Raw genomic sequence first — 24,498 nt, forward strand, 5'->3', positions numbered from 1 at the left:
AATAACAAAACTGGAGGCAGCACACTATCTGACTTCAAAATATACTTCAAAGTTTTAATAATAAAAATAACATGATACTAGAATGAAGATAGATACATAGACCAATGGAGCAGAATAGAGAGTCCAGAAATAAATCCAACATTTAGGGTGAATTGATTTTTGACAGAGGTGCCAAGAACACAACATGAGGGAAGGATGGTGTCTTCAATAAATGCTGTTGGAACAACTGGGTATCCACATGCAGAAGAATGGAATTAGACTCATCGCGTGCCATATATAAAAATCAACTCAAAATGGATTAAAGACTTAAACATAAGACCTGAAACTGTAAAACTACTAGAAGAAAACAGGGGACAAGCTCTATGACTTTGACCTGGGCAATGATTTTTTTGGTTAGGATCACAAAAGCACACGCAATGAAAGCAAAGACAGACAAATGGGATTATATCAAACTAAACAGCTTCTGCACAGGAAAAGAAACAATCAACAGACTGAAGAGACAACCTGAAGAATAGGAGAAAATATCTGTAGACTATACATATAATAAGTGGTTAATATCCAAAGAATACAAGGAACTCAAACTCAATAACAAGAAAACAACCCAATTAAAAAATGGGCAAAGGACCTGAATAGACATTTCTCAAAAAAAGATATACTATCAACAGGTATATGAAAACAATGCCCAACACCACTAATCATCAGGGAAATTCAAATTAAAACCACAATGAGATATCCCCCTACACCTGTTAGAGTGTCTGTTATCAAAAATACAAAAGGTAAGTGTTGATGGGGATGTGGAAAAAAGGGGAACTTCTGCATACCATTGGTGGGAATGTAAATTAGTACAGCTGTTACGGAAAACAGTATGGATGTTCCTCAAAAAATTAAAAGTATAACCACTATATGATCCAGCAATTCCACTCCTGGGTGTCTATCCAAAGGAAATGAAGTGAGAATGTCAAAAGAGATATCTGCACTACCATGTTCATTGCAGCATTATTCACAATAGCCAAGACATAGGATCAACCTAAGTGTCCATCAGCAGATGAATGGCATAACAAACATGTGGTATATATACACAATGGGATACTATTGAGCCTAAAAATGAAGGAAATCAAGTCATTTGTGACAACTTGAATGAACCTGGAGGACATTAAGTGAAATAAGTCAGACACAGAAAGACAAACACTGCATGATCTCACTTACATGTGGAGTCTTACAAAATTGGACTTAGAATTAGAGTAGAATAGTGATTACTAGGCACTGGGAGTGAGATGTTAGCCAAAAGTTACCAAATTTTATTTATATATGAGGAATAAGCTTAAGATATCTATTGTATAACACAGTGACTATAGTATAAAACAATGTATTATATTCTTGAAAATTCCTAAGAGTAAATTTTGTGTTCCCACACACACAAAAATGCTAAGTGTGTGAGGTAATGCTTATGTTACTTTGCTCGATTTTAGCCATTCCACAAAGTATCCATATTTTAAATCATCATGTTGTACACAATAAATATATACAATATTTATTTGTTAAAGGTTAAAAAAAAAGCGCATAAACAAATCCTACCTGGGAGCAATATCCAAGCCATTTATAAACACTCCACCCAAGCAAAAGCTGCCTGTTGCACCAGCAAGTATTAGGAAAATGACAATGCTGTAGAAGCTGGAACTCAGGTAAGGCAGGCAGACACCAAAGATTGCAGGAAGGAGAAATCCTGGGGAGTGATTCAGACAACATAGTCAGGTGCATCCTAAAGATAGGGGAGAAGTATCTCCCTGGTGCTTAAATGTTCTGGCTGTTGCTTACCTGCTGCTGTGAAGAGTTTCCGGACAGCAATTACGCTGAGAATATTCCTGGTCAGGAAGAAGTCTGATAACTGACCTGCTAGGTTACCACAGATCCAGGCAAACAAATAGGGAAGGGAAGACAAGAACCCATTCTGAAGAGGAAACATTATTCTTGGAGTGAGTTTGATGGGTAAAGCAGTACTGACACACAGAGTAATACCTATGCTAAAATTTATTATCTAAAATGTGTACTTTCATATAGGAAACCATCAACATACAACAACAGAAATACTGCTGGGACCACATTACCCAAAAGAAAGAGAAAAATAGCTTTGAGGTCAGTAATATTTGTCATAATCTGTCAAATCTTCCAATTTCAGTATCATGAAACGTAAAAGCACTGGATAATAGAGGAGGAAGACTACATTGGGAATAGGAAATACTGGCCCTGGGGAAAATGATAGGATAAAGATGACAATTACAGACATGCGTATGGTGCTTACACTGGACCAGCTGCTACCAGTCCTTGCAGCAACTTCAGGGTTTCATGAAGTATAAAATTGAGTCAGAGAGAGTTTATAAGACCTTACTGGTATGCCAGCCCCTAGGCTGGTTTACTGGAAGCTCATTACAGAATGCGGCAAAGTGGTAAGCCCAGACAGACTCCATTTCTAAAGGAGTCTTGTCTTGTCTGGTTATTATGGTATTGAACAATAGGAGTTTGCCCGTATCAGTGATTCTCCAAGCCAGATGAGCAATGGGTATGCCAGTCCTTCCAAAGTAAGACTTGAGTCTTGGCTTCATAGCCCAGACTCATTGCCTTACTTTGGAGAGGATTGGTAAAAGCTTGGCAGAGTGACAGGGCCTGGCTAAGTGACTTTCATAGGAGGCCCCCAGTCCCTGCAGGGAATGGTGGTGTTGAGCCTTAAGTAATATACAAAGCGAGTCACACAGTCAATGGGAGATGGGGAACGTGCGGAAATATAGATGCATGTGTGCTGTTGCTGGAGTGCCAGACACTTATGTCTACATCAATGCCTTCTGTTTTGGGCAATGTTCATAGAAAGAGCAGAAACAGTTAGTTTCCAGGTGAAGAGCAGTAGCCAGATAGTGTGAGGAGCTGGCAAGAGCTGCGACTAGGGTCGTTAGAGACAGACAAATGTACACAGAGTCTTTCGTGAAGTTAAAAAAAAGAACAAATAGTATACTTACCTCTTTTATATTAACATGAAGCATGGAGTTGATAAACATTGGAGTGTATAGTGTCATGATGTTATGTGACCAGAAAAACGTAAAACAACCAATGGAAATAGCCCAGACTGGAAGCGACTTAAGCATAGCCTTGATAGGCAGAGATTGTCTACTTGAACTGACCTGGAGAGAAATTCATTAATAATTAGCACATTAGAACAAACTGGAACATGTTTAGTTTGGAGTAGAATCTGGGAGATGCCAATATGGAGAACCGTGTTCTACCTGCTGGACCAGGGAGGATGTGATGTATTCCTTTTCACTGATGCTTATACATGGGTGGTCCTTGGGGTCATCATAAAACAGAACGAACCAGGGAAGACATACGGCACAGCCACAAGCACCTATCAAAGCAGGATAAGTTAGAATTGGAAGTCTCTGTTTGTAGTGGATCTCTTTCCCAAACTGGCATTTTTCAATGTATCAGTCTGAGAAACTGGACCTCCTCTTTCTTTTTTGAAACTTTTCAACAAGACTTGTGTTTTTCAGTCCTCCTTTTATCCACAGGGACCCCTCCCTACTAGAAATGGGGTAAGGCCTATGCCCTTTCCTGATTTCCTATCCTCTGCTCCCTCCACTCCTGACAGCTGGACCTCCCTGCCCTGAGGCCCTCATCTTTTCAAATTCCTCATGTGTTCCACCATAAAAGGATGGCACAGCTGAGCCTGCACAGGGCTTGACAATTGCCCAGTTGTTTTGTTTTGTTTTGTTTTTAATGTTTAAGTTCAGGGATACACGTGCAGGTTATTTATATAGGTAAACTTGTGTCATATGGGTTTATTGTACAGATTATTTCATCACCCAGGTATTAAGCCTAGTATCCATTAGTTATTTTTCCTGATCCTCTCCCTCTTCCCACCCTCTACCCAGTGGTAGAAGGTGTTCCCCTCAGTGTGTGTTGTTCCCCTCTATGTGTTCACGTGTTCTCATCATTTAGCTCCCACTTACAAATGAGAACATGCGGTATTTAGTTTTCTGTTACTGTGTTAGTTTGCTAAGGAGAATGGCCCCCAGCTCCATCCATTTCCCTGCAAAGGACACAATCTCCTTCTTTTTATGGCTGCATAGTATTCAATGGTGTATATGTACCATATTTTGTTTATCCAGTCTATCATTGATGGGCATTTAGTTTGACTCCATGTCTTTGCTATTATCACCCAGTTTTGACAGCTTAGCCTCAGCTATGTTCCTGAGATACAGCCCAGGCTTCAGGGATTATTGGAGTTCTATAAGAGTTTGACAAATTGTTTCTATGAGTTTTTTATATTAATAATTTGACTGTGAGGAATTCTCTGCTGGGACAGAAAGTATATAGTGCTCATCAGTCAGTCTTCCAGAAGACTTGCATTCATTTAACAAATATTGATTAAGTGCCGATTATTTACCATGCACCTATTTTAAGTACTGGGGATACAGCAGTGAATAAAACAGACAAAAGTCCCTGCCTTTATGGAGTTGACTTTGTAGTGGACAAAAAAGAAAAAAATTATTTTATTCAATCAATTTCCCAAAAATTCATATGATACTGTTTATTATCTCTTTTTCAAAATGAGCAAACTGAGACTCAGAAAGATCAAATTATTTGTGGGACACAAATGTTAGTGAGTGGTAGTTTACCCATAAGCATGAATTATATTGTCCAGGGAGAAACTACACCCCTAGATGGGGAGGCTGGGGTGCTGGAAATAAAAATACTATAATAGAAATAAAGAATGCCTTTGATGCATCAGTAGACTAAACATGACCAAGAAAAAATCAGTGAGCTTGATAAAATGGCTATAGAAATTTCTAAAACTGAATTGCAAAGACAGAAAAAAGAACTAAAAAGACAGAATGGGCTGGCCACGGTGGCTCACGCCTGTAATCCCAGCACTTTGGAAGGCCGAGGGGGGCGGATCACGTGAGGTCAGGAGTTCACGACCAGCCTGGTCAACATGGTGAAGCCCCGTCTCTTCTAAAAATACAAAAAAATTAGCCGGGCGTAGTGATGTGCCCCTGTAATCCCAGCTACTCAGGGGGTTGAGGCAGGAGAATCGCTTAAATCCAGGAGGCTGAGGTTGCAGTGAGCTGAGATACTGCCATTGCACTCCAGGCTGGCCGACAAAAGCAAGACTCTGTCACACACACACACACACACACACACACACACACACACACAAAAAGAATGAAATATCTAAGAACTGTAGGACAATTATAAAAGCTGTAATATACATGTAATAAAAAATATCACAAGGTGTGATATACATGTAAAGAAACATGCTGGAAGGAAGAAAGAAAGAAATAGAGAAAGAGAGAAAGAGAAAAAAAAGAAAAAAGAGAAAGAAAGGAAGAAAGAAAGAAAAAGCAAGGAAGGGAGGGAGGTAGCAAGGGAGGGAGGAATGAAGGGAGGGAGGGAGGGAGGGAGGGGAAAGAAAAAAATTAGAAAAAATATTTAAAGCAATAATTACTGAGAATTTCTTAAAATTAATAATAAACCTCAAACCACAGATATAGGAAGCCCAGAGAATGCCAAGAATAAATTTAAAAAAAAGTTACAACCTGACATGTTGTAACCAAATGACCCCAGTTTTTTAAGAAAATGGGAATGAATTACTATTTTTTGTTTTCTGAGATGAATTACTATTTTTTAAAGCTTTCTCTTCTTTTCCCCTTTCCCCTTTTCCTCTTGCTCCTCATTTCCAACTTAGCCCTTCAGAAATGCAAATACAATGTTTCACCTCCTCCCCTCACCAGACATTCGCTATAGGAAAAATTCTCCTAACTACATGCTTCAAGACACAGCTCTCCTCCAGAGCTGACAGTCAATTTGCAGACCAAATTGCCAGGGAACTTTCATCTCTAGGGCGTGGCCTCGGAACTTCCACTCTCCAGGAGTGGTCTTGGAGCTTTCTTCCACCTGGAGAGCATATTGAAAACATGCCCTTTTTGGTCACTTTTTCAATCTACTTCTGTCCATGTAAGTGCTACCTCAACTGCGCAGTAGATAACTGCCCGGTAGCAAGGGGACCCCTGCCCTTGCTCATTTCCTCCCCTACCATATGAAAATGCTTACTTTTTTTTTTTTTTTTTTTGCCACTTCAGCTCCAAAGGTGAAACGGCACAGTTAAAAGCAAGAAATTTTGTGTCCCTTCCCCAAGCTAGCTTTGGAATAAATCCACTTTTCTTGTACCAGACCCCACTCTTGTTAATTGGACACTACATGTGGTAAGCAACTAACTTGATTTTCGGTTACAATATAATATTCAACTTCAGTAAATCAAAGACAATTTTGAAAGAAGCCAAAGGGAAAAAAATGACCTGAAGAGTCATGTTTAAATTTAGAATTCTGAACACAAATCTCTGGCGACTAGACTGAAGCTTGACCTATTCCTACCCAGACCCATTCCCACCTCACTAGGTACTTTGAATGGATATATGTGGAAACTCTTGCCTTCCCCATTGTGCACCATTCATATCTTATGCAAATAGTGCCTCCTACCTCCCTTGGTCACTCCCCAGTTCAATGGATGTTGGGAAGAGCCCTGCTGGTCTTTTCCAATATAACCAATAGCCTTGGTTCTATTTAAGCAAGACATTCCAGGCATGATGATTAGAAGCAGAGCCATGGGCTCTACTGAGCCTACTGTCTTGGCACCTGCCCTATGAAGACAGCCTAGCTAGAGAGGGGCTAGAATGGGCTATCCACAGTGTGGAATCTAGGGCAAGCGCCCTCTGGCCTGGGCCTCAGGGCAGCGGTGACAGAAGCCATAAGTGATCTTGGCAATAGCTGTGTTTGATGCCACATACACTAGTCAGATGTGAGTTAAGGAGAGTGTGAGATGCTAGGAAATGTAGGCAATGGGTACAGACAGATTATGCAATGATTTCAATGGTCAAAGGGAGGTTACTTGAGACAGAAGACAGGGAAAGGGAATCATTTTAGAGATTTGAGAAGAGTTAAGAAGTTTGAAATAGTCTTTAGGAGACAAATATAGCAGGATGGCCAGGCCATTTTTTTTTTTTTTTTTTTTTTTTTTTTGAGACGGAGTTTCACTCTTGTTGCCTAGGCTGGAGTGCAATGGCACGATCTTGGCTCACTGCAAACTCTGCCTCCCGGATTCAAGTGATTCTCCTGCCTCAGCCTCCCAAGTAGCTGGGATTACAGGTGCCTGCCACCACGCCCAGCTAATTTTTTGTATTTTTAGTAGAGATGGGGTTTCACCATGTTGGCCAGGCTGGTCCCGAACTCCTGACTTTAGGTTATCCACCCACCTCAGCAACCCAAAGTGCTGGGATTACAGGCGTGAGCCACTGTGCCCAGCTGGCCAGGCCATTTTAAGTGCAAATATAAGTCTGTGACTCAATTTACTCTATTTGGTAATCTCCAGCAATTACCAGCTGCTTAAATACAGTTATTGTCGTATTCTTTAAAACAGTATCTATTCAGATTTGTTCAACTTTATTGGCAAGAATATTCCAATGGAATTTTAAAACAATCTTGGTTTTAGTTTTCCCTCTGCCACTAACGAACAGGTCATTTGACATACGTGGACATCATGTAATTTATAGTAAAAAGGTTGTGGGAGGCAGATACCTAAATTCCTAAACAGCTGTCATCTAATCCCTTTTCCTCAATTCTTAGTGATAAGGAAAAAACATGTGAGGGACTTCACAGTAAAGCTATTATCATAGTACAATGTGTAGTTGTGTAACACCTTCGTTTGAGTTTCATGAAGCCACCCATGATAACTGTAAGTGGCATACATTGCTGTACATGATCTTATCATAGAAATACAACATAAATATAAGATGTCATTCAACCCTTGATCAACAATGTTGGGCAGCATTAGTTATTCAAAAGTTTTCCTTATACGGAGCTGAAACCTCACCCCTGCTCCCCTGCTCCCCCGTAATTTCTGTATATTTGGGTTAGTTTTGTAATTCAAAACAGGTCTGCATTTTATTTATATAAAGTCCTACAAGGTATGTTCTCTCAAGTTTTCTCTTCTTCAGGCTAGACATTCTCAGTTTTTTCAGCCCCTTTCCTGATAAGGGGCTGAAACATAAGTTCCATCACTATGCTGACCATTATCTACTACTGAAGACTAACACAGTCATTAACAGCAATGGAATTTTGAGGATGGAAGACATGTTTTCAGATTATGCCTCTGCCATCTGCTCACTGTATGTATTGGATGTCTTCTGTTTGTCCCCCTAGATGTACTCCTCATCCTTCTTCACCTTACTTTGGCTACAGATGGCTGATGTGAATGAACATCAGTAGGCCCCCATGTCCTCTGCTTCCACCTGGATTTGGCCAACAGAAATTCCCGGCAGAGATGAGAGGGAGAGAATTGAGTGAGATCAAGGTGTCTTTTCAAACCCTGGTTAGCTCTGTCTTATGATTGCCTCAATCTATGTGTCCTTTTATGAAAAATCATGAGTTCTTTGAAGGCATCCTGCTCTATAGGGCTCTCCTAATGGATTCTGATAACTACTTCCTTCCTTGATGCCTTTGGACCTGGGGATGCTAGATGTTCCGAGCTCCTGTATCGCTAGCCCCAGGTAACTGGACTATTCCTAGAATTTCACCGCATCTCATACCTACCTTTTTAAGTGATCACTTTGTAAATAAATTCTTCCAATTTTGCCTTAAGTATATGACTTTGATCAAGTTACCTAAGCCTTTTGAAGTTTCCTCACGTATCAAATGGGCATAATAGAACCTATCCACATTTTCTTATTCACAAACCTGAAACCAAGATCAGAGAGCCGAAAGTGATTTTATCACTTATTTGTAAACCTTATTTCTTTATAGTTTTTTTGTGTGTTCTAGTTTGCACAGATTTCATTTTTTACTGTATAAATTAATGTGTTTGATTATGTGGTAGTGCTCCACATCATGCTTTGAATGTTAAGTATAAAAAGTAACATATTTCTGAAATCTGTAAACTTATTTACTCTGATCATCCTTTTCCTGGAGAGTTTCATATAAAAGCATATGCATCTATATCGCCTACATTATAGAATTATAAAAGTTATGTACAAAAATACATGTATAGTCCTAAGCATAATACCTTGCTTGTGATAGGAACTTAATGTGTATTGACTTCTCTCTTTCACTCAGTGGAGTTCATGATTTTTAATATTAACTTTATATGAATTATTACATTATATTGGGTTTTAATGTTTAAATTTTTTTAGATTCTGAATAATAACTAGGATTTTACAGAAAGAGACTCACCAAAAATATAGAAGACCATGGGCCAGCCCAGAGATTCACAGATAACTCCAGTCACAAGTAGGACAATAAAGGGTCCCAGCAAAAACCCTAATCAGTAGGTAAAAAGAACACCCCTAATTAATGCAGGCATCTGAAAGCAGAGATAATGTAGCCTCACTGTAGCAATGAACAATTTCCTGTGAAATAAATTTGTGTATCATAACACAAACATCAGAAGAAAATAATAAAAATATTTTCTTTTCTCTCTTTTTCTCTGTTGTTTGAGATAAGGATGCCTCTTCTCCATTCTATACAATTCTCTCATCTTCATAGCAAGAATGCTGAAACAGATGATTTCCAAAGCCCTTGACCATTCAAAACACACATTTCTTATGGCTCTAGGGAAGAATGTAATACAATGAGATGAAGATAGGATTCAAACCTTCTAGGCTTTAATTCTTTACCTGATGTACTCATAGAAGTAAGTCGGCCTCGTTCCAGGGGAGGAGCCCATTTGACATATATTTCAAACTGGGCTGTTGCAACTATCCCCTGAAATGAGAAAGGTTTGACATTTAATCTCTAATACTTCCTGTGAATTTAAACTCTGTTCAGTTTTAGCATTATTTTAATACCTGGGCTGCTCCCTGAACTGCTCGACATACAATGACCCAAGCTACTCCAATTCCAGCTGCTGGTGGGATGAGCAGGCTTAACACAGAGCTGAGGCATAATGCAAAGCCAATCATTTTCTTTGTAGAATATATTCCAGAGAAGTATCCAACAGGAACTTGGATGATGATGACACCATAGGAGGTGGAACTCAAGATGATTCCCTGGATATCTGGGCTCCAATTATACACAGGGTTCTAAAAGACAAGGGGGGACATGTCGAATCACTCTGCATATCAGAAATTTACTGTGACATTTAGGGATTCAGGGAAACTGTTCTGGCTCACCTCATGGAAAGCAGCTCCCCTCTTACTAGTATTCTTTATCACAGGACCTTCTTTATTCTTCGATCACACCATTTTCTGTACATATTTACATTTTATCATTGGAGTAATGTAAAGTCCTCACAGCCAAGGACACCATCTGTACCTCCCTCCAGTACCTTTCACAGCATAGACATTTAATGCTTGTTTCTTGAATGTTGCTAAACTGCATGTAAACTCCTCCTGTGTAGCATACATACATTTAAATAGTTAATTTCCTGTACTTCATAGTACTACTCATACTGCAGTTGTGAATTTCCTCTTCCCTGTTTGCTTTCTCTAACTCCTCCATTAATTTAAGCTCATTCGCAAAATCACTTTTCCCCATATACATATTGCTCCCAGAGAGCAAAGTCATGAAAGAGAGAAGATAAAACCATGAAGAATTCTCAGACTGAACTGTGAAAACAACTGCACAGAACAATAAAAAGAAAAAGGCCATTTCTCTTCCTTCACTTGGTTCTGATGTGGCATATTTTTTCCAGAAATGTATTTGTTAGTCCATTCCTAGGTTAGAGGGCCTTCTATTGTTTCTTTTTACATTATTAAAGAATGATGGCCGGGCGCGGTGGCTCACGCCTGTAATCCCAGCACTTCGGGAGGCCGAGGCGGGCAGATCACGAGGTCAGGAGATCGAGACCATCCTGGCTAACACAGTGAAACCCCGTCTCTACTAGAAAACCCCATCTCTACTAAAAATACAAAAAATTAGCCGGGCGTGGTTGCAGGCACCTGTAGTCCCAGCTACTCGGGAGGCTGAGGCAGGAGAATGGCGTGAACCTGGGAGGTGGAGCTTGCAGTGACCAAGATCGCGCCACTGCACTCCAGTCTGGGCGACAGAGTGAGATTCCATCTCAAAAAAAAAAAAAAAAAAAAAAAAAAGAATGATAAAAGAAAATCCTAATATTGAATTTATTGTTGAGACTATGAGGGACGAGGTTGCACAAGTTTTTGGACCCACTTAACAGGAAGAAATCTTAATGGTAGTAGAGGAGGACAGGATAAAGTTTATTTGGAAGTGTCTAAGATAGTGGCATTTTCTAAACTTTCTCTGTTACTTGCATAATTAGGAGGAACATATTAAATAACGAAGAGTTTCCTGAATAAACAGTGAATGTGCTGGATGTTATTTTTGGTTGAATATTAAATAAAATAGGTAGGAATCCATATGTTTGTTGTCATCACTATTATCCCTCCATTCCTCTTTTTTCTCCCCTTTTCAAGTCACTGTCACCCTATAGCTGTGGCCTCTAGAGTGTAATATTTCTCTTGGATGGAAAAGGACTTCCATGGAAAAATCTGGTAGGAGTGACTCTCTGAGAATACCAAATAATAACCAGTGAGGCACATCCGTATAGTAGCCTGGGTGCCAGGGAAGTTCCAGATCTTTTCCACTGAGGGGAAGGAGGCTACACAGAAGATGAAGCAGAATGCTCAGCCAGGTTTTGTTTTGTTTTGTTTTTCTTGTTTTTAATCACAGGAAGCACCAAGGAAGTCAATACTCACCCTTACCCATATCAGGTGGGCCAGCAGGCATTTGTTCAACTCTCCCTGTGCATGTGAACACATCACTCAAAATCTTGGATAGTTTTTCTTATGGCTTAAAGCCATCACTCTCCACAGCAGAATGTAGAAAATAAAAAAAGTTCACCAGAATTGGTTTAAATCCCCTGAGCTCATACTGAAACTACTCACACCAGAAAGATAAATCCTCAGTTTATATTTTTCTATACAGTGCATTAACTAGTTGCCATTGAACAAAGTACTCCACATATAAATGTATAAATGACTCTAAGTAAATCTTAGAAATAAATATATATACTCATTTGTATGGGTCATATAAATGAATAAGAAATATATAATACCTCAGTAAGGAAAATGTATCCAGGTATCAATAGATAATTTATAAGAGAACAAAATGGAAATGATCAATAAACATAGGTCACAGAAATATACAAATGTGTAATCCCATTAGTAATAAAAGAATATATACTTTAAAATTATGGTAGAATTTCTAACTGTCAGGTTGGTACACTTAAAAAAGAATAATGACACAATCTCCTTGACTTTGATGGAAGAGGGAAGACTGCCTACAGAATATTCCTCATCTACCTTCTTTGTCATCTTCTTTTCTATAATCAGTGTTTCTTACTGTGGTAAAATATCTGTGTGTGTCTGTTCTTCCGTGTTTTTCTTGTTATTTCGTCTTTTTTTCTAAAATGTTTGTTCTGACTTTTTCATATTCCTTTCCTGTCAATTTCCTTTTTTCATTCATCTGCTCTCCAAGCAAAGCCTCTTGTGGTCTGGCCATATCTACTTTGAGTTATTGTAGGTACTGCACTATGGTGTTCCTTCCATAGCTATAATTGCTTTACTAATTTTTAGGTTATTTTGTAATGTTAGACTACAATTTAGATCTGCTTTGTGGAATAATTTTCTGGTGTGTTTTTCTATTTAGAATAATTATGTATTCCATTTCTTCATTTTTAAATGTAGTACCTTATGTAGCAGTAAACTGAATTGTGACAGGAAATTTCATGGGATGGCAAAAGGTTTCATGGGGTGGTGGGCTGATGCATGTGCTAGAGAAATCTTTCAAGCTCTATAGCTCAAGAGCTCCCTCCTCTTTTAGAGCCACAGTGAAGGCTCTAAAATACAACTCCCGTGAGTAGCCATTTCTCTAGAATATGAGGTTCTCAGTATTTAAACCAAAGCACTGGAATATCATAAATATTTAAGAATATAATTCAAAACACTTTATATAAAATAGATTTTATACAAAATAGATTTCATACAGAATAGATTTTATGTAAAATAGATAATTGACACAATAAACTGTATCTATATATATATTTGTGACGCTATCACCACAATTAAGACAGTGAACATATTCTTTATCTCCAAAAACTTCCTCCTATTTTTTTTGTAATTCCTCCCTCCTGCCCTCCCCCACCACTGATCTGCTGCCTGTCGCTGTAACTTAGTTTTCATTTTCTAGAAGTTTTATATTAAGGGAATCCTATGGTATGTACTCTTTTTTATTGTCTAGCTTATTTCACTTGGCATAATTATCTTCAGTTTTATCTATGTTGTTCTTTGTGTCAGTAGTTCATTCCATTATACTGCTAAGTAGTACTCCATTTTATGGATGTGCCATAGTTTGTTCAATCATTCACCTACTGATGGACATTTAGGTTATTTCCAGTTTTTTGGCTATCAGAAATAAAGCTAGACAAAAATGTTTATAGAACATTTATGTACAAGTCTCTGAATGGACATATGCTTTTATTTCTCTTCAGTAAATAACTAGCAGTGGAATGGCTGTCTCATATGGTAGGCATATGCTTAATTTTTTTATGAAATGACAAAGTGTATTCCAAAGTGGTTGTACCACATTGCATTCTCACCAGGACTGTAGGAGAATTCTAGTTCCTCCACATTCCTGCACACACTTTATATTTGCAATCATTACAATTTTAGCCATTCGAATCAGTGTGCAGTAATTTATCTTTGTAGTTGATGTTTGTCTCCAATGTCAAATGATATACAGCATCTTTTCATGTGAGTATTTTTCCTCTGTGTATCTCCTTTGATGAAATAGCTGTTCACATCTTTTTTTCCATTTTTTGTATTGGGTTGTGTTTTTTAATTGAGTGTTGATAGAAGTTCTTTATAAGATATGATTAGCAAATATGTGCCCCTGTCACTGGCTTGTTTTTTCATTATCTTAACAGTATTTTAAATTCTGATGAAGTTCAGTTTTATGTTTGCTCTTTTGCATATCTTGAAAAATCAGTTGTTCATATGTGTGTCAGTCTCTCTATTATATTTCATTGATCTATTTTCTGTCTTTACACTAATTCTACACTGTCTTTATTACTATAACTCTGTGTAAGTCTTAAAATTAGCAGTAGGTAGTGTTACACCTCCAACTACTAATTTTCAATGAACATTTAGAGGCAATTCAGTGGAGAAAGAAAAGTTTTCTCAACAAATTGGGCTGAAAAAAATTGTATATCCATATGTAAAAAAAGATATTTAATGCAACATGTACAAAAAGTAATTCAAAATGAATCATAGATTTAACAGTAAAATGAAAAATTATAAAACTTCTAAAACACAGAAAATTTTTTTTGATCTTGGGTTATGCAAAGATTTCTTATATGCAACAACAAAAGCACAACCCACAGAAAAATGTTAAGAGAAGTTCTTCAGGCAGAAGAAAAGTGATATAGCTAAAAAATGTGGATCTACATTTAAGAAGTAAGACCATTAGAAAAGAATAAATGCCATTATCATGTGTATGCTGGTCATTATGATCAGTGTGGTACAGTTTTTAAAAATAAACTATCATGCCCTTCATGCCATTAAAAAATAAATAAATAAACAAAAAATTTAAAAAAGAATAAATGAAAGTGGAAAATATTTTATTTTGAATTGATCTAAAAGATAACTTTTTGTTGAAGGAATGTTTTGAGTATTTATAACATATAGATACATAAAATGAATAACAGTAGTCACAGAGATGGGAGAGAGGAATTGGAAATATTCTGTTACGAGATGCCTTCATGATACATGAAATAGTATAGTGTTATTTGGAGGTAGATTTGTATTATTACAAATGTATATTATAAAACCTATGGAAGCTATTAAAATAGTTTTTTTCAGGTATAAATGATATATCAAGAGAGGAGATAAAATTCAGTCATATAAAATGCTCAGTTAAACCCAGAGAAGGCAAAATGTGAATGAAAAAAAAAATTAACAAAGAACAGATTTAACAAATAGAAAACAGTTACCAAGTATGTATTTTTCTATTCTTCCTTTCAGTTCTCACAGTTTTTGCCCCCTATATTTTGCTGCTCTGTTGTTAGGGATACACATGTTTAGAATCATTTGTTTTTGGAGAATTCACTCTTTTTATCATTGGGTAATGCCCTCTTTATCTCTGGTTATCTTCATTGCTATAAACTCTGCTTTGTCTAAAATTAATATAGCTACTTCAGTTTTCTTTTGATTTGTGTTTTCATGGTTGCATAGTTTACATCTTTCTTCATCCCTTTACTTCTAACTTATCCGAGTCTTTATATTTTAACAGGATTTCTTGTAGATAGAATATTTGAGGATCTTTATTTGTTATCAGTTCTAACAATTTCTGTCTTTTAACTGGTGTGTTTAGAACATTCACATTTAAAGTGATTATCAATATAGTTGGATTAAAATCTACCATCTTTTAACTTTTCTTTTGTGGTAAGCCTGCTGGCAGTAAATTCGTATATATGAAGGGAAAATTGAAGGACAAAAATTGAAAGACAATAAAGGCTTTCTCAAGTTATAGCTACAGCTTGAAATTTTACAGTCTTTCAATTTTGTCAATAATTTTATTGAATACAGAATTCTAGGTTGGCAGGGGTTTTCTTTCTTTCAACACCTTAAAAAGTTCACTTTTCTCTCCTTATTTGCATGGTTTCTGATAAGAAGTCTGCTGTAATTCTTATACTTGTTCCTCTGTAGGTATTTTCTTCCTCTGGTTTTATTGAAATGTTCTTTTTGTCTTGGTTTTCTGCAATTTAAATATGGTATGCCTAGGTGGCTTTTCTTTGTTTTTGTTTTTGCTATTTATCTTGTTTGGTGTTCTCTGAGCTTCTTGGATCTGTGGTTTGATGTTTGTCATTAATTATGGAAAGTTCTCAGCCAATTTTTGAAAAAAATATTTCTTGTTTCCTATTCTCTCTGTCATTCTGGTCATGCACATGTTACACCATTTGATACTGTCTACAATTTGGGAAAGATCTGTTAATTTTTTAAAATTCTCTTTCTCTTTGCATTTCAACTTTGGGAGTTTCTATTGACCCATGTTCATGTTCACTAATTATTTCCTCAGTAGTGTGGAGTCTACTGATGAGCCCCTCAAAAGCATTCTTTGTTATAGTTTCCTTGATTTCTAGTATTGCTTTTTCATTCTTTTTATAGTTTCCATCTCTTTACTGACATTACCTATCTTGTTTTTATTTTTTCCTGCATCTACATCTTCTGGTAGATAACAACTGATTATCTTCCAGAGATGAAATTAATGAAACATTTAAATATCCTGCATGTCAAAAACTTAAAAAATGTAATGTGTCTTCACCTTCCACTCCTAATTTAAAATGCTTTCCCTTTTTTTTCTCTTGTCCAAATTTCTTGATTGTAAAGAAGCCCTAACTCTTGGGTTTTATTCTCTCTCACATAGAAGGATTTACACAACAAGCCCTTCAGAAATATTGAGGCATACTTTAATCATGGGACATTTTATTTAGGTCACTCCTGGCAAGGTAGATGAAGACTTGAGCTTCTTTTTCAAATATAGTATCATATCAGTACAATTCCATATCTACACAAATTAGTTAGCAAGACAGGCTTTTAAACATTTGACTGTGGGGAAAATTATTGATGTACCTTTATATTATCCAGGAGCTTCTTTGTGGAGGTGTTGGGCAAACCATGTGGATCTGTGCTATTCACCATGACTACCATTGTGAGGTTCAGGCACGCACGCTGTGCTGTTATTATAACATTACAACAGTGCACAAGGAAAGACAATCCATAGCGAAAGGAACAGAAACCTGGAACTACAAAGTAAAACAGAAAGTCGCAATTGTTGACACAGCTGAGATAAAAACATACTTTAACTATAGGAGGGACATTCAGAAATTTGGAGCCCTAGATATTAATTTAAAATTTTATTGTACTTAATGACCTTTGATAATTATTATATAATAAGAAGATGTGAGACTGATATAATAATACCATATTCTCCTTAAAATTGTAATTCCAGCTAGAAGTTCCAAGAAAATCAAGCCAATCTTTCAAGTTCTTTGGCTCAAGTCTATTTTTTAAAAGACCCTTTATAAATACCCTGTGTTACTCTTGGACATAAGTCCCCCTAATTACAACAAAGACATTTTCTGTCAAGAAAACTATTCCTTTTCCAACATTTTAAAAATACTCTGGTTGAAAGACTTATATATGCCCAATGCAGAGAAAAAAATGGCATTTTAAAAAAATGTAATTACTTATTGATATAAGCTAGAGTAATCAGTTGGTGTACAGCCAAACAAGTTCATTGATGGAAGAAAGTAGGGAGTCCAGAAACAGATACACATATATGGTTAACTTTTTAAAAATAAATGTACTAATGCAATCCATTGGAGGAAAGTAAAGTGTTTTTCAACAAATGGCATTTTTTTCAAGAGAAATATAGGTATATGTCTACAAAACAACACGTACAGAAATGTTTATAGTAGATTTATTCAAAATAGCAGAATGTTTGGAAAGAATGGACATATCATGGTATGTTAATACAATGCATATTACTCAGAAATAAAAGGAAAGAACTACTTATACACAACAATTTGGATAAATCTGGATGAATTTCAACAAAAACATGTTCAGTTAAAGAAGCTAGACACCAGACAGTATATACTATAGGAATCTAGTTTTATGAAGTTCAAAAACAGGCAAAGTTAATCTATATGGCCCCCTCCATCTCCAAAATCAGCAATGGGAACCTACTTTATGTTGAATCCCTCTCACACTTTGAATCTAGCTACTCTGCCTCTGACCTGTACAACCAGATTTAAAGGGCTCATGTGATTAGATCTCTCCTAACTACATAATTTCGCTATTTAAGATTAACTGATTTGGGACCATAATACATCTGCAAAACCCCTTGAAGCAGCACCTAGCTTAATGTTTGCTTAAATAACTGGGAGAAAGTGTGTATACACCAGGGGCTGGAAATCTTGAGAGAAAACTTAGAATTCTGCCTACTACAGTCCACCATCTGGCCCTTAAAGACTCATGTTCATTTCACGTGCAAAACATATTCACCCATTTCAAGCTTCCCAAATTCTTCATCTTATTACATTATCAGCTCAAGTTCAAAACCTCATCAAAATCTCATAGCACAAAGTCCAAAATCTCATCATCTAAATCAGGTGTGGAAGAGGCGCCTATGATTAATCCCTCCTAGGGCACAATTTCTATCTGTGGGCTTGTGAAACTAAAGAGACAAGTTATATGCCCCTAACACTTTTACCACGTAATGGTGGAACAGGTGTAGGATAAAGCTATAGACATTCCAGTTCCAAGGTGGGAAAAATAGAGGAGAAAAGGAGTCATCGATCCATAAAGGTTCTGAAGTTCAGCCAGGCCAATGTTGGATTTTTCATGAGGTCTGGAGATAATTCTTGTGGCTCTTGGCTCCACCCTCTGGGCTTTGAGCTGTATCCTCTGTGTTCATTGTTCCACCCAAGAATAAAACAGGGGCCAGGGAGCTTGGGTGCCATCTTGGAATTCTGTCTACTGCACATTCATAGTTAACTAAGAATTTTTTATTGCAAATAAATATTAATATCATAAATAAATAGATTTTTTATATCTATTGAGATAATCATACAGTTTTCCTCTTTCAATTAATTTGTGTGGAGTGACATATATACATTTTCTAACATTAAGTTACTCTTTTATTTTAAGAATAAACCTGACTTAGTGTTGGTGGTTGCTTTTTTAATGTTTTTATAAATTCTTAGATTTGTTTTGTTCTGTTAATATTTTATTTAGGATTTGGTATCTTTATAATTTTCATAAGACTATTTTGCTTTATATGTTGGAAGCTATTTTATTAGATGTATAAATATTTTACATCATCTTACTGAATTGAATTTTATATCATTTTGCAGCATTCTTATAGAATCGTTTGAACTAGCAAAAGACTGTAAACAAATTAGATGTTTATAAATCAGTGACCATTTAAATAAATTATAATATATCCATCCATACCAAAGTCATTTGCAGCTATAAAAATGCTAAGGAAAATCTCTGCCAAAAATTGTGGAATACTCTTTAGATAAACTGTTAAATGAAGAAAAGCATTAGTACCCAACAAATAGTTGGCTAGTTTTCTGGCCAACTGAGCTTCCGTTGTTAAAAGATAAGAATATTAGATAAAATATGCTTAAAATAAACCATTTTTTTAAAAGCATGGGTGATCTAAGAGGAAAGATGAAATAGTCAGGCCAAGGGCTTAGTGAAGATGGGGGCCTCAAAACATAAATTGGGCCTTGAAGTCAGATGTTTCACTGTGGACTTTTGATCTTGGGATTTTTGGCCTTCCATGATATGGGGACAACAGGAATCAAATACCAAGGTCCTAGCAATGCAATAGTGTATAGTAGGAGACCCTCTCCTAAAATGCTTGGATGTCAAAGATTTACATGGTTCAATGGAGGATGAACACATTGCCCCCTTATCTTGTCAGTGGACTGCCAAGAAATTTTGTGCCATATGAACTTAAGAGCTGAATAGAAGGGGGTAAAAGAATACCCCTGAGAAATTTAATCATCAGCCAGCCCTTCCTTTGATTTGCAGCCTAAACTCAGTATCTTAGGGAAGTGAATGGATCTAGAAAGCTATCAGAAACTTTGTAAACACACCTGCAGGAGTCTCTACATGGTAAAAGGGAAGTCATTGTCATCATGTCAGAGAAGGGCTCATTGTCTTAGTCATTTAGGGGTATGCTTTTGAGTTTTACTCATTTCTCTCCTCCACATTGCTCCAGGAAGTCCATGAATTATGTCTAAACAAGTTTTAAGTTAAAAAGAAGACCACAGGGGGAATTCTAAAGTGTTTGGGATTGAGTAGTAAGAATACCGCATATCAAACTCATGGACAGAGTAAAATGTGCATCTGTAAATATATTTATCAAAAAAGAAAGAATTTAAACACTTGGAAACTGAGCAAAGGAACAAACCCAAAGAGTCTAAAAGGAATTAAATGCATAAGGGCAGAAATGAATAATATATAGAAAAAAATATATATATATATAAACTTTGAATGCAGATTAAATGGACAACTTAAACAATCAAAATAATTAAGTATCAAAGTTGATACAAGAAGAAATACATAATTTAATATACAGTAACTTTTTCATAAGTTGAAAAAGTATACAATCTATCGCTCATCTCCTTTTCTGGGATTTTGTCCCCTATGACATTGACACAACGCTAAGCCAATAGCAGTAATCCTTTATTGTCATTACACTACCCTTCCTAAAATAAACAGCTTCTCTCAAAAAATATTCAGTACACATTCAGCTGTTGATGTCCAAGAACGCAGGGACTCAAGAACATTCATCCTGCCTTACTTCCACTTACAGATCTATCTCTCTTTCTCTTGGAGATGGAATCAAAATAGCCCAGTTTTTTTCTGATATTTTCCACTAAATGATAAACTGACAAGTGTGCAAAAATGAAAATAAAGTGTAAGCCACCAGAGTATGTAGAATCTTTTTATTTAGGGCTTTTCTGGTGGAAAACCATAGTAGGACTGGTTTCTTCTACCTTTTTTTCTGAACATTTTTAAGACCCCATATGTATATTACAAAAATATTCTTCCACATGGAATCTGTGATGTAATATTTAAGAAAGAGAAAGCCTGTTTAATGGAACAGAATAAAGTGCTACCTTTTTTGGGAGGCAACCGGTTATCCATTTGCATACCCGGCTGAAGTTGTTTCTCTTCTTGCTGAAGGGTTTTGCCTCCACCCACTGTGAGTGCAAAACACGTTGATGTCAGCATAATGTAGAGAGGCAACTGACCAAACACTACCCAGTACTCCTCTCTGATTTAAAACCGCTTCCAAGGATAACTTGCTCCATCACAGCAGTGCCCATTCACCTCCATTATGTGCTTCCCTTGATATTTATTTTACTTTTGTGATTGTTTTGGTTGATTAAAAATATATGGAAGACCTGAAAACTACAGAGAACAAACAAATAACCCTGCCAATCCAGAATTCTAAATCTGTGATAATATTCCTCCAAAGTGAGAAATGGAAAGAATTCATTGCCAGTAGACCTGCCCTGTAAGGAACACTAAAAGAAGCCTTTCAGGCAGAAGGAGATTGCTATAGGTCAGAAACTCGGCAGTACGAAAAGAAAGGAAGAATGTCAGAAAAGGAGTAAGCAAAGGTAAAACAAATTCCTTTTTTCCCCCTGTATCTAAATAGAGCTGGAAGATACTATCTGCTTATTGATAAGATCAACTCAAGCAGAGGCTAATCATTTATTACACGTCCACATGCCCCTGTCCGTATCTTCAGTTTCCGTGGATAGAGCAGCCACTGCTGCAAAGCTTTATGGCAGGAAGCTCAGTGGAGAATCAGAATGGAGCAGTCTCCTATCAGGCAACCCCTTACCATCAGAATTCAGCACCGATATGTGCTGGTCAGGTTAGACCTCAGGATTTTACCATATCAGATTATATGATACCTAGTGCCCCAAAGATACCAAAGTCCTGAGATTGGATTTGCAAAGTATTTTTGAATAAGCAATTTGTCAACCATCATTATCACACATTGGAACCTCTTCTGGGGCTGCTGTTTATTTCAATACATATATACATACACACCAAATGCACACACAAACCACCCATACGTATGCACCACATACATACATACAACATAAACACATGGTACAAACTCCCCTTGTGTTCTCCACATATACACTCTAGACACATAGCAAACCAAACATATAAATACGTTACAATACTGCATCCTCAAAAAGGAAGTACAAACTACAAACACCACACACATAACCACACACACACATAAATGATGGGCACAGATGCACCAGGCGTACACAGTGTGCCACACACATTACAGACACAGCACACCACAGCTATACAAGCGTCACACATACTTCTCTTTCCTTGTGTCCCTGTGAACCTCACACTGATTGCTAAAAATATGTTCTTTTTTCTCTTGTGAAAAGCCTCAGAAGATAGGGCATATTCTACCCCTCCCCACATTTTCCCCTATTGCTAAGTACTTTCAATAATATCTTTGCCAGGGAATGCCCCCTTACGGCCCTCTGGGGGATCAACTGATTGCTCATTTCATTTAATGAGCCCCGTATAAGAGTGAGACTAACCTGATTCGGGACAAAAAAGTGATTTCTTCTTCCGTTGTGAAGACCTTTCTCTCAACTTTACACAATATTGACTTTCTAGGATTACCAAGTTTAGCCCCATAAATCATTCACCAAATCTTTTGACATCACTGTGTCGAAGTTAAAAGCTTAATTTTTAACGTTACTGTTACCTTTTCCTTAAAGCTTCAGGGAAGGTGTGTGGGTCAGAATCATCCAGTGGACCAGAAACTGGGAATCTGCCAGTAATTTCATGGCATAATAAGCAGACACCCTTAGTCTCTCTCCCTGCCCAGGAGGTAGAGCTTGCCTGCCATAAGTGCTCTCAAGATTTCTCTATTAAGGATGGCTCTGAGTATACAATGCTGTTCTCACAGGAATGTTGTGGCTTTCTAAATGCCCCATAAATGCCATATTAAATTTTTACTCTTAATTCCCTTCCTTCCTTTCTTCCTCCTTTTCTTCCTTTTTTCTTTCTTTCTTCCCTTTCCCTTCTTCCTTCTCCCTCCTTCCTTGCTTTCCCTCCTTCCCTCACCCTGTCTCCTCCACACTCCTCTCTAAACAGTACATCTGTTTGACATTCAGCATACTCAGAAAGAGGTACATTTTATTGAGGCACGTCCTCTGGAAGGTGTGGCTTCTCTCATGGCTCTTCCTGCAATTACTGTAGGTTCTGGTTCATCCACTTGGTTATAGCAATATCCAGAAACATTAAAAAAAAAACATAGAGAGACAGGATCTCACACTGTCACCCAGGCTGGAGTGCTATGGTGCAATTATAGCTCAGTGCAGACTTGAACTCCTGAGCTCAAGGGATCCTTCCACTTCAGCCCCAAGTAGCTGGGATTACAGGTATGCAACACTGTACCCAGCTAATTGGTAGAGACAGGGTCTTGCTGTGTTGCCCAGGTTGATATCAAACTTCCTGCCACAAGCAATCCTCGTGCCTTGGCCTCCCAAGTGTTGGAATGACAGGCGTGAGCCGTCGTGCCTGGCCCCTAATACTTTTAACTTAGAACTCTTTGAAGGTAATCTACTAATTACTTAAAAATATCCAAGCACTAAAATCAGTGATTTTGCATTATAGGTAATTTATTTCATGCTTAACAAGTTTTTTTAAATTTTTTATCATGCTTTTAAAGTGCTCATTAAATGTTTGGCACATAGCAGATGCTCTGTAAATTCAACCAGTTATTTTTTCCTCTAAAGAAATGTTGTAAATCTTTAACCCCTTTGCCCAGGAGACTTTGATGTTGTTATTCAGTTAGATTTTTTCTTTTTCAAAAGTCCAGATTCTGCTGGTCCTCTTCTGTGTGTTGCAGAATGTTTGTACTGTCTGTTCTGTTTCATGCTGGGCAATTTCTGGCATTTTCTGAAAGAGGAGCCCTTTTAGTGATTGAAACCCCTAGGTCAGCAGTTGTTCAAAGTCCATGTGTTAAATAATAACACTCCCATCTGCCATCAGTATCCCAGTTCTGGATACTGATTACCTGAAGGAGAACCATCTTTCTGTTTGCTGGCCCCAAAGCTTTCTGCTGCTCTGTGAGATTCTTTGAAATTGTTTCTTTTGGATTCTGTGTTTTATGTATTAAATTTTTAAATTTATCATTTTATTATGGAAATTTTTAAGCATACAAAAAAGTAGATCAGTTTAAGATAACTTTGTACATATTCACCCACTTCAATAATTATCAATATTTGGCCATTTGAGTTTTCATTTGGCCATTTGAATGTTATCAACAACATTCAATGGTTGTTTTTTGTAGCATTTTAAAGCAAATCTCAGACATTATGTCATTTCTTCTATAAAACATTCAGCATGGCTATCTAATTCATTAGGACTTTAAAAGATATAACTAACATGGTATCAGCACATCTAGTAAATAAACAATAATCCCTTAACATCACCTAATATCCAACCTTTATGACAATTTTCCCAATTGCTTCGAAATTGTGTCCTTTATATTTGCTTGATTTAAGTGAGGATTTGAATAGGATCCACATAATGGTGCTTAATTGTTAAGGCTGTCATGTCTCTCATTTTATAATAATCCCCTCTCCCAGTTTACATTTGCCATTACTTAAAAACAACAACAATAAAACAGGATCCCTTGCAGAGTGTCTCTCCTAATTGGTTTGGCGAATAGCTCCCTTTTAGGATCATTTGATATATTTTTGTATTTCCTTACATCCTGCAAACTGTGAGGTATATACAGAGGCTTGGTTAGATTCAGCACAAAAACAATTCACAGGGATATGGGATGATACAGGGTACTATCGCTCCG

The 24,498-nt window shown here is 37.0% G+C and overlaps 1 protein-coding gene across 1 annotated transcript in view; it reads right to left on the bottom strand.

The window, feature by feature from the left end:
* The window catches only part of SLC17A1 (solute carrier family 17 member 1), a 47,618-nt gene extending 26,835 nt beyond the window's left edge, over positions 1-20,783 (bottom strand). Inside the window, exons 1-9 of the mRNA XM_014345234.4 lie at positions 20,750-20,783; positions 16,683-16,855; positions 9,885-10,118; positions 9,714-9,801; positions 9,271-9,357; positions 3,273-3,391; positions 3,009-3,170; positions 1,816-1,948; positions 1,576-1,723 (exon numbers count right to left, since the gene is read on the bottom strand). Coding sequence (XP_014200720.2) covers positions 1,576-1,723; positions 1,816-1,948; positions 3,009-3,170; positions 3,273-3,391; positions 9,271-9,357; positions 9,714-9,801; positions 9,885-10,118; positions 16,683-16,855; positions 20,750-20,783 — 1,178 coding nt within the window. The remainder of the gene's footprint in view (positions 1-1,575; positions 1,724-1,815; positions 1,949-3,008; positions 3,171-3,272; positions 3,392-9,270; positions 9,358-9,713; positions 9,802-9,884; positions 10,119-16,682; positions 16,856-20,749) is intronic.
* Positions 20,784-24,498: the final 3,715 nt, after the last annotated feature.

This window comes from Pan paniscus, chromosome 5 (assembly GCF_029289425.2).
Source record: "Pan paniscus chromosome 5, NHGRI_mPanPan1-v2.0_pri, whole genome shotgun sequence".
Lineage (NCBI taxonomy): Eukaryota > Metazoa > Chordata > Mammalia > Primates > Hominidae > Pan > Pan paniscus.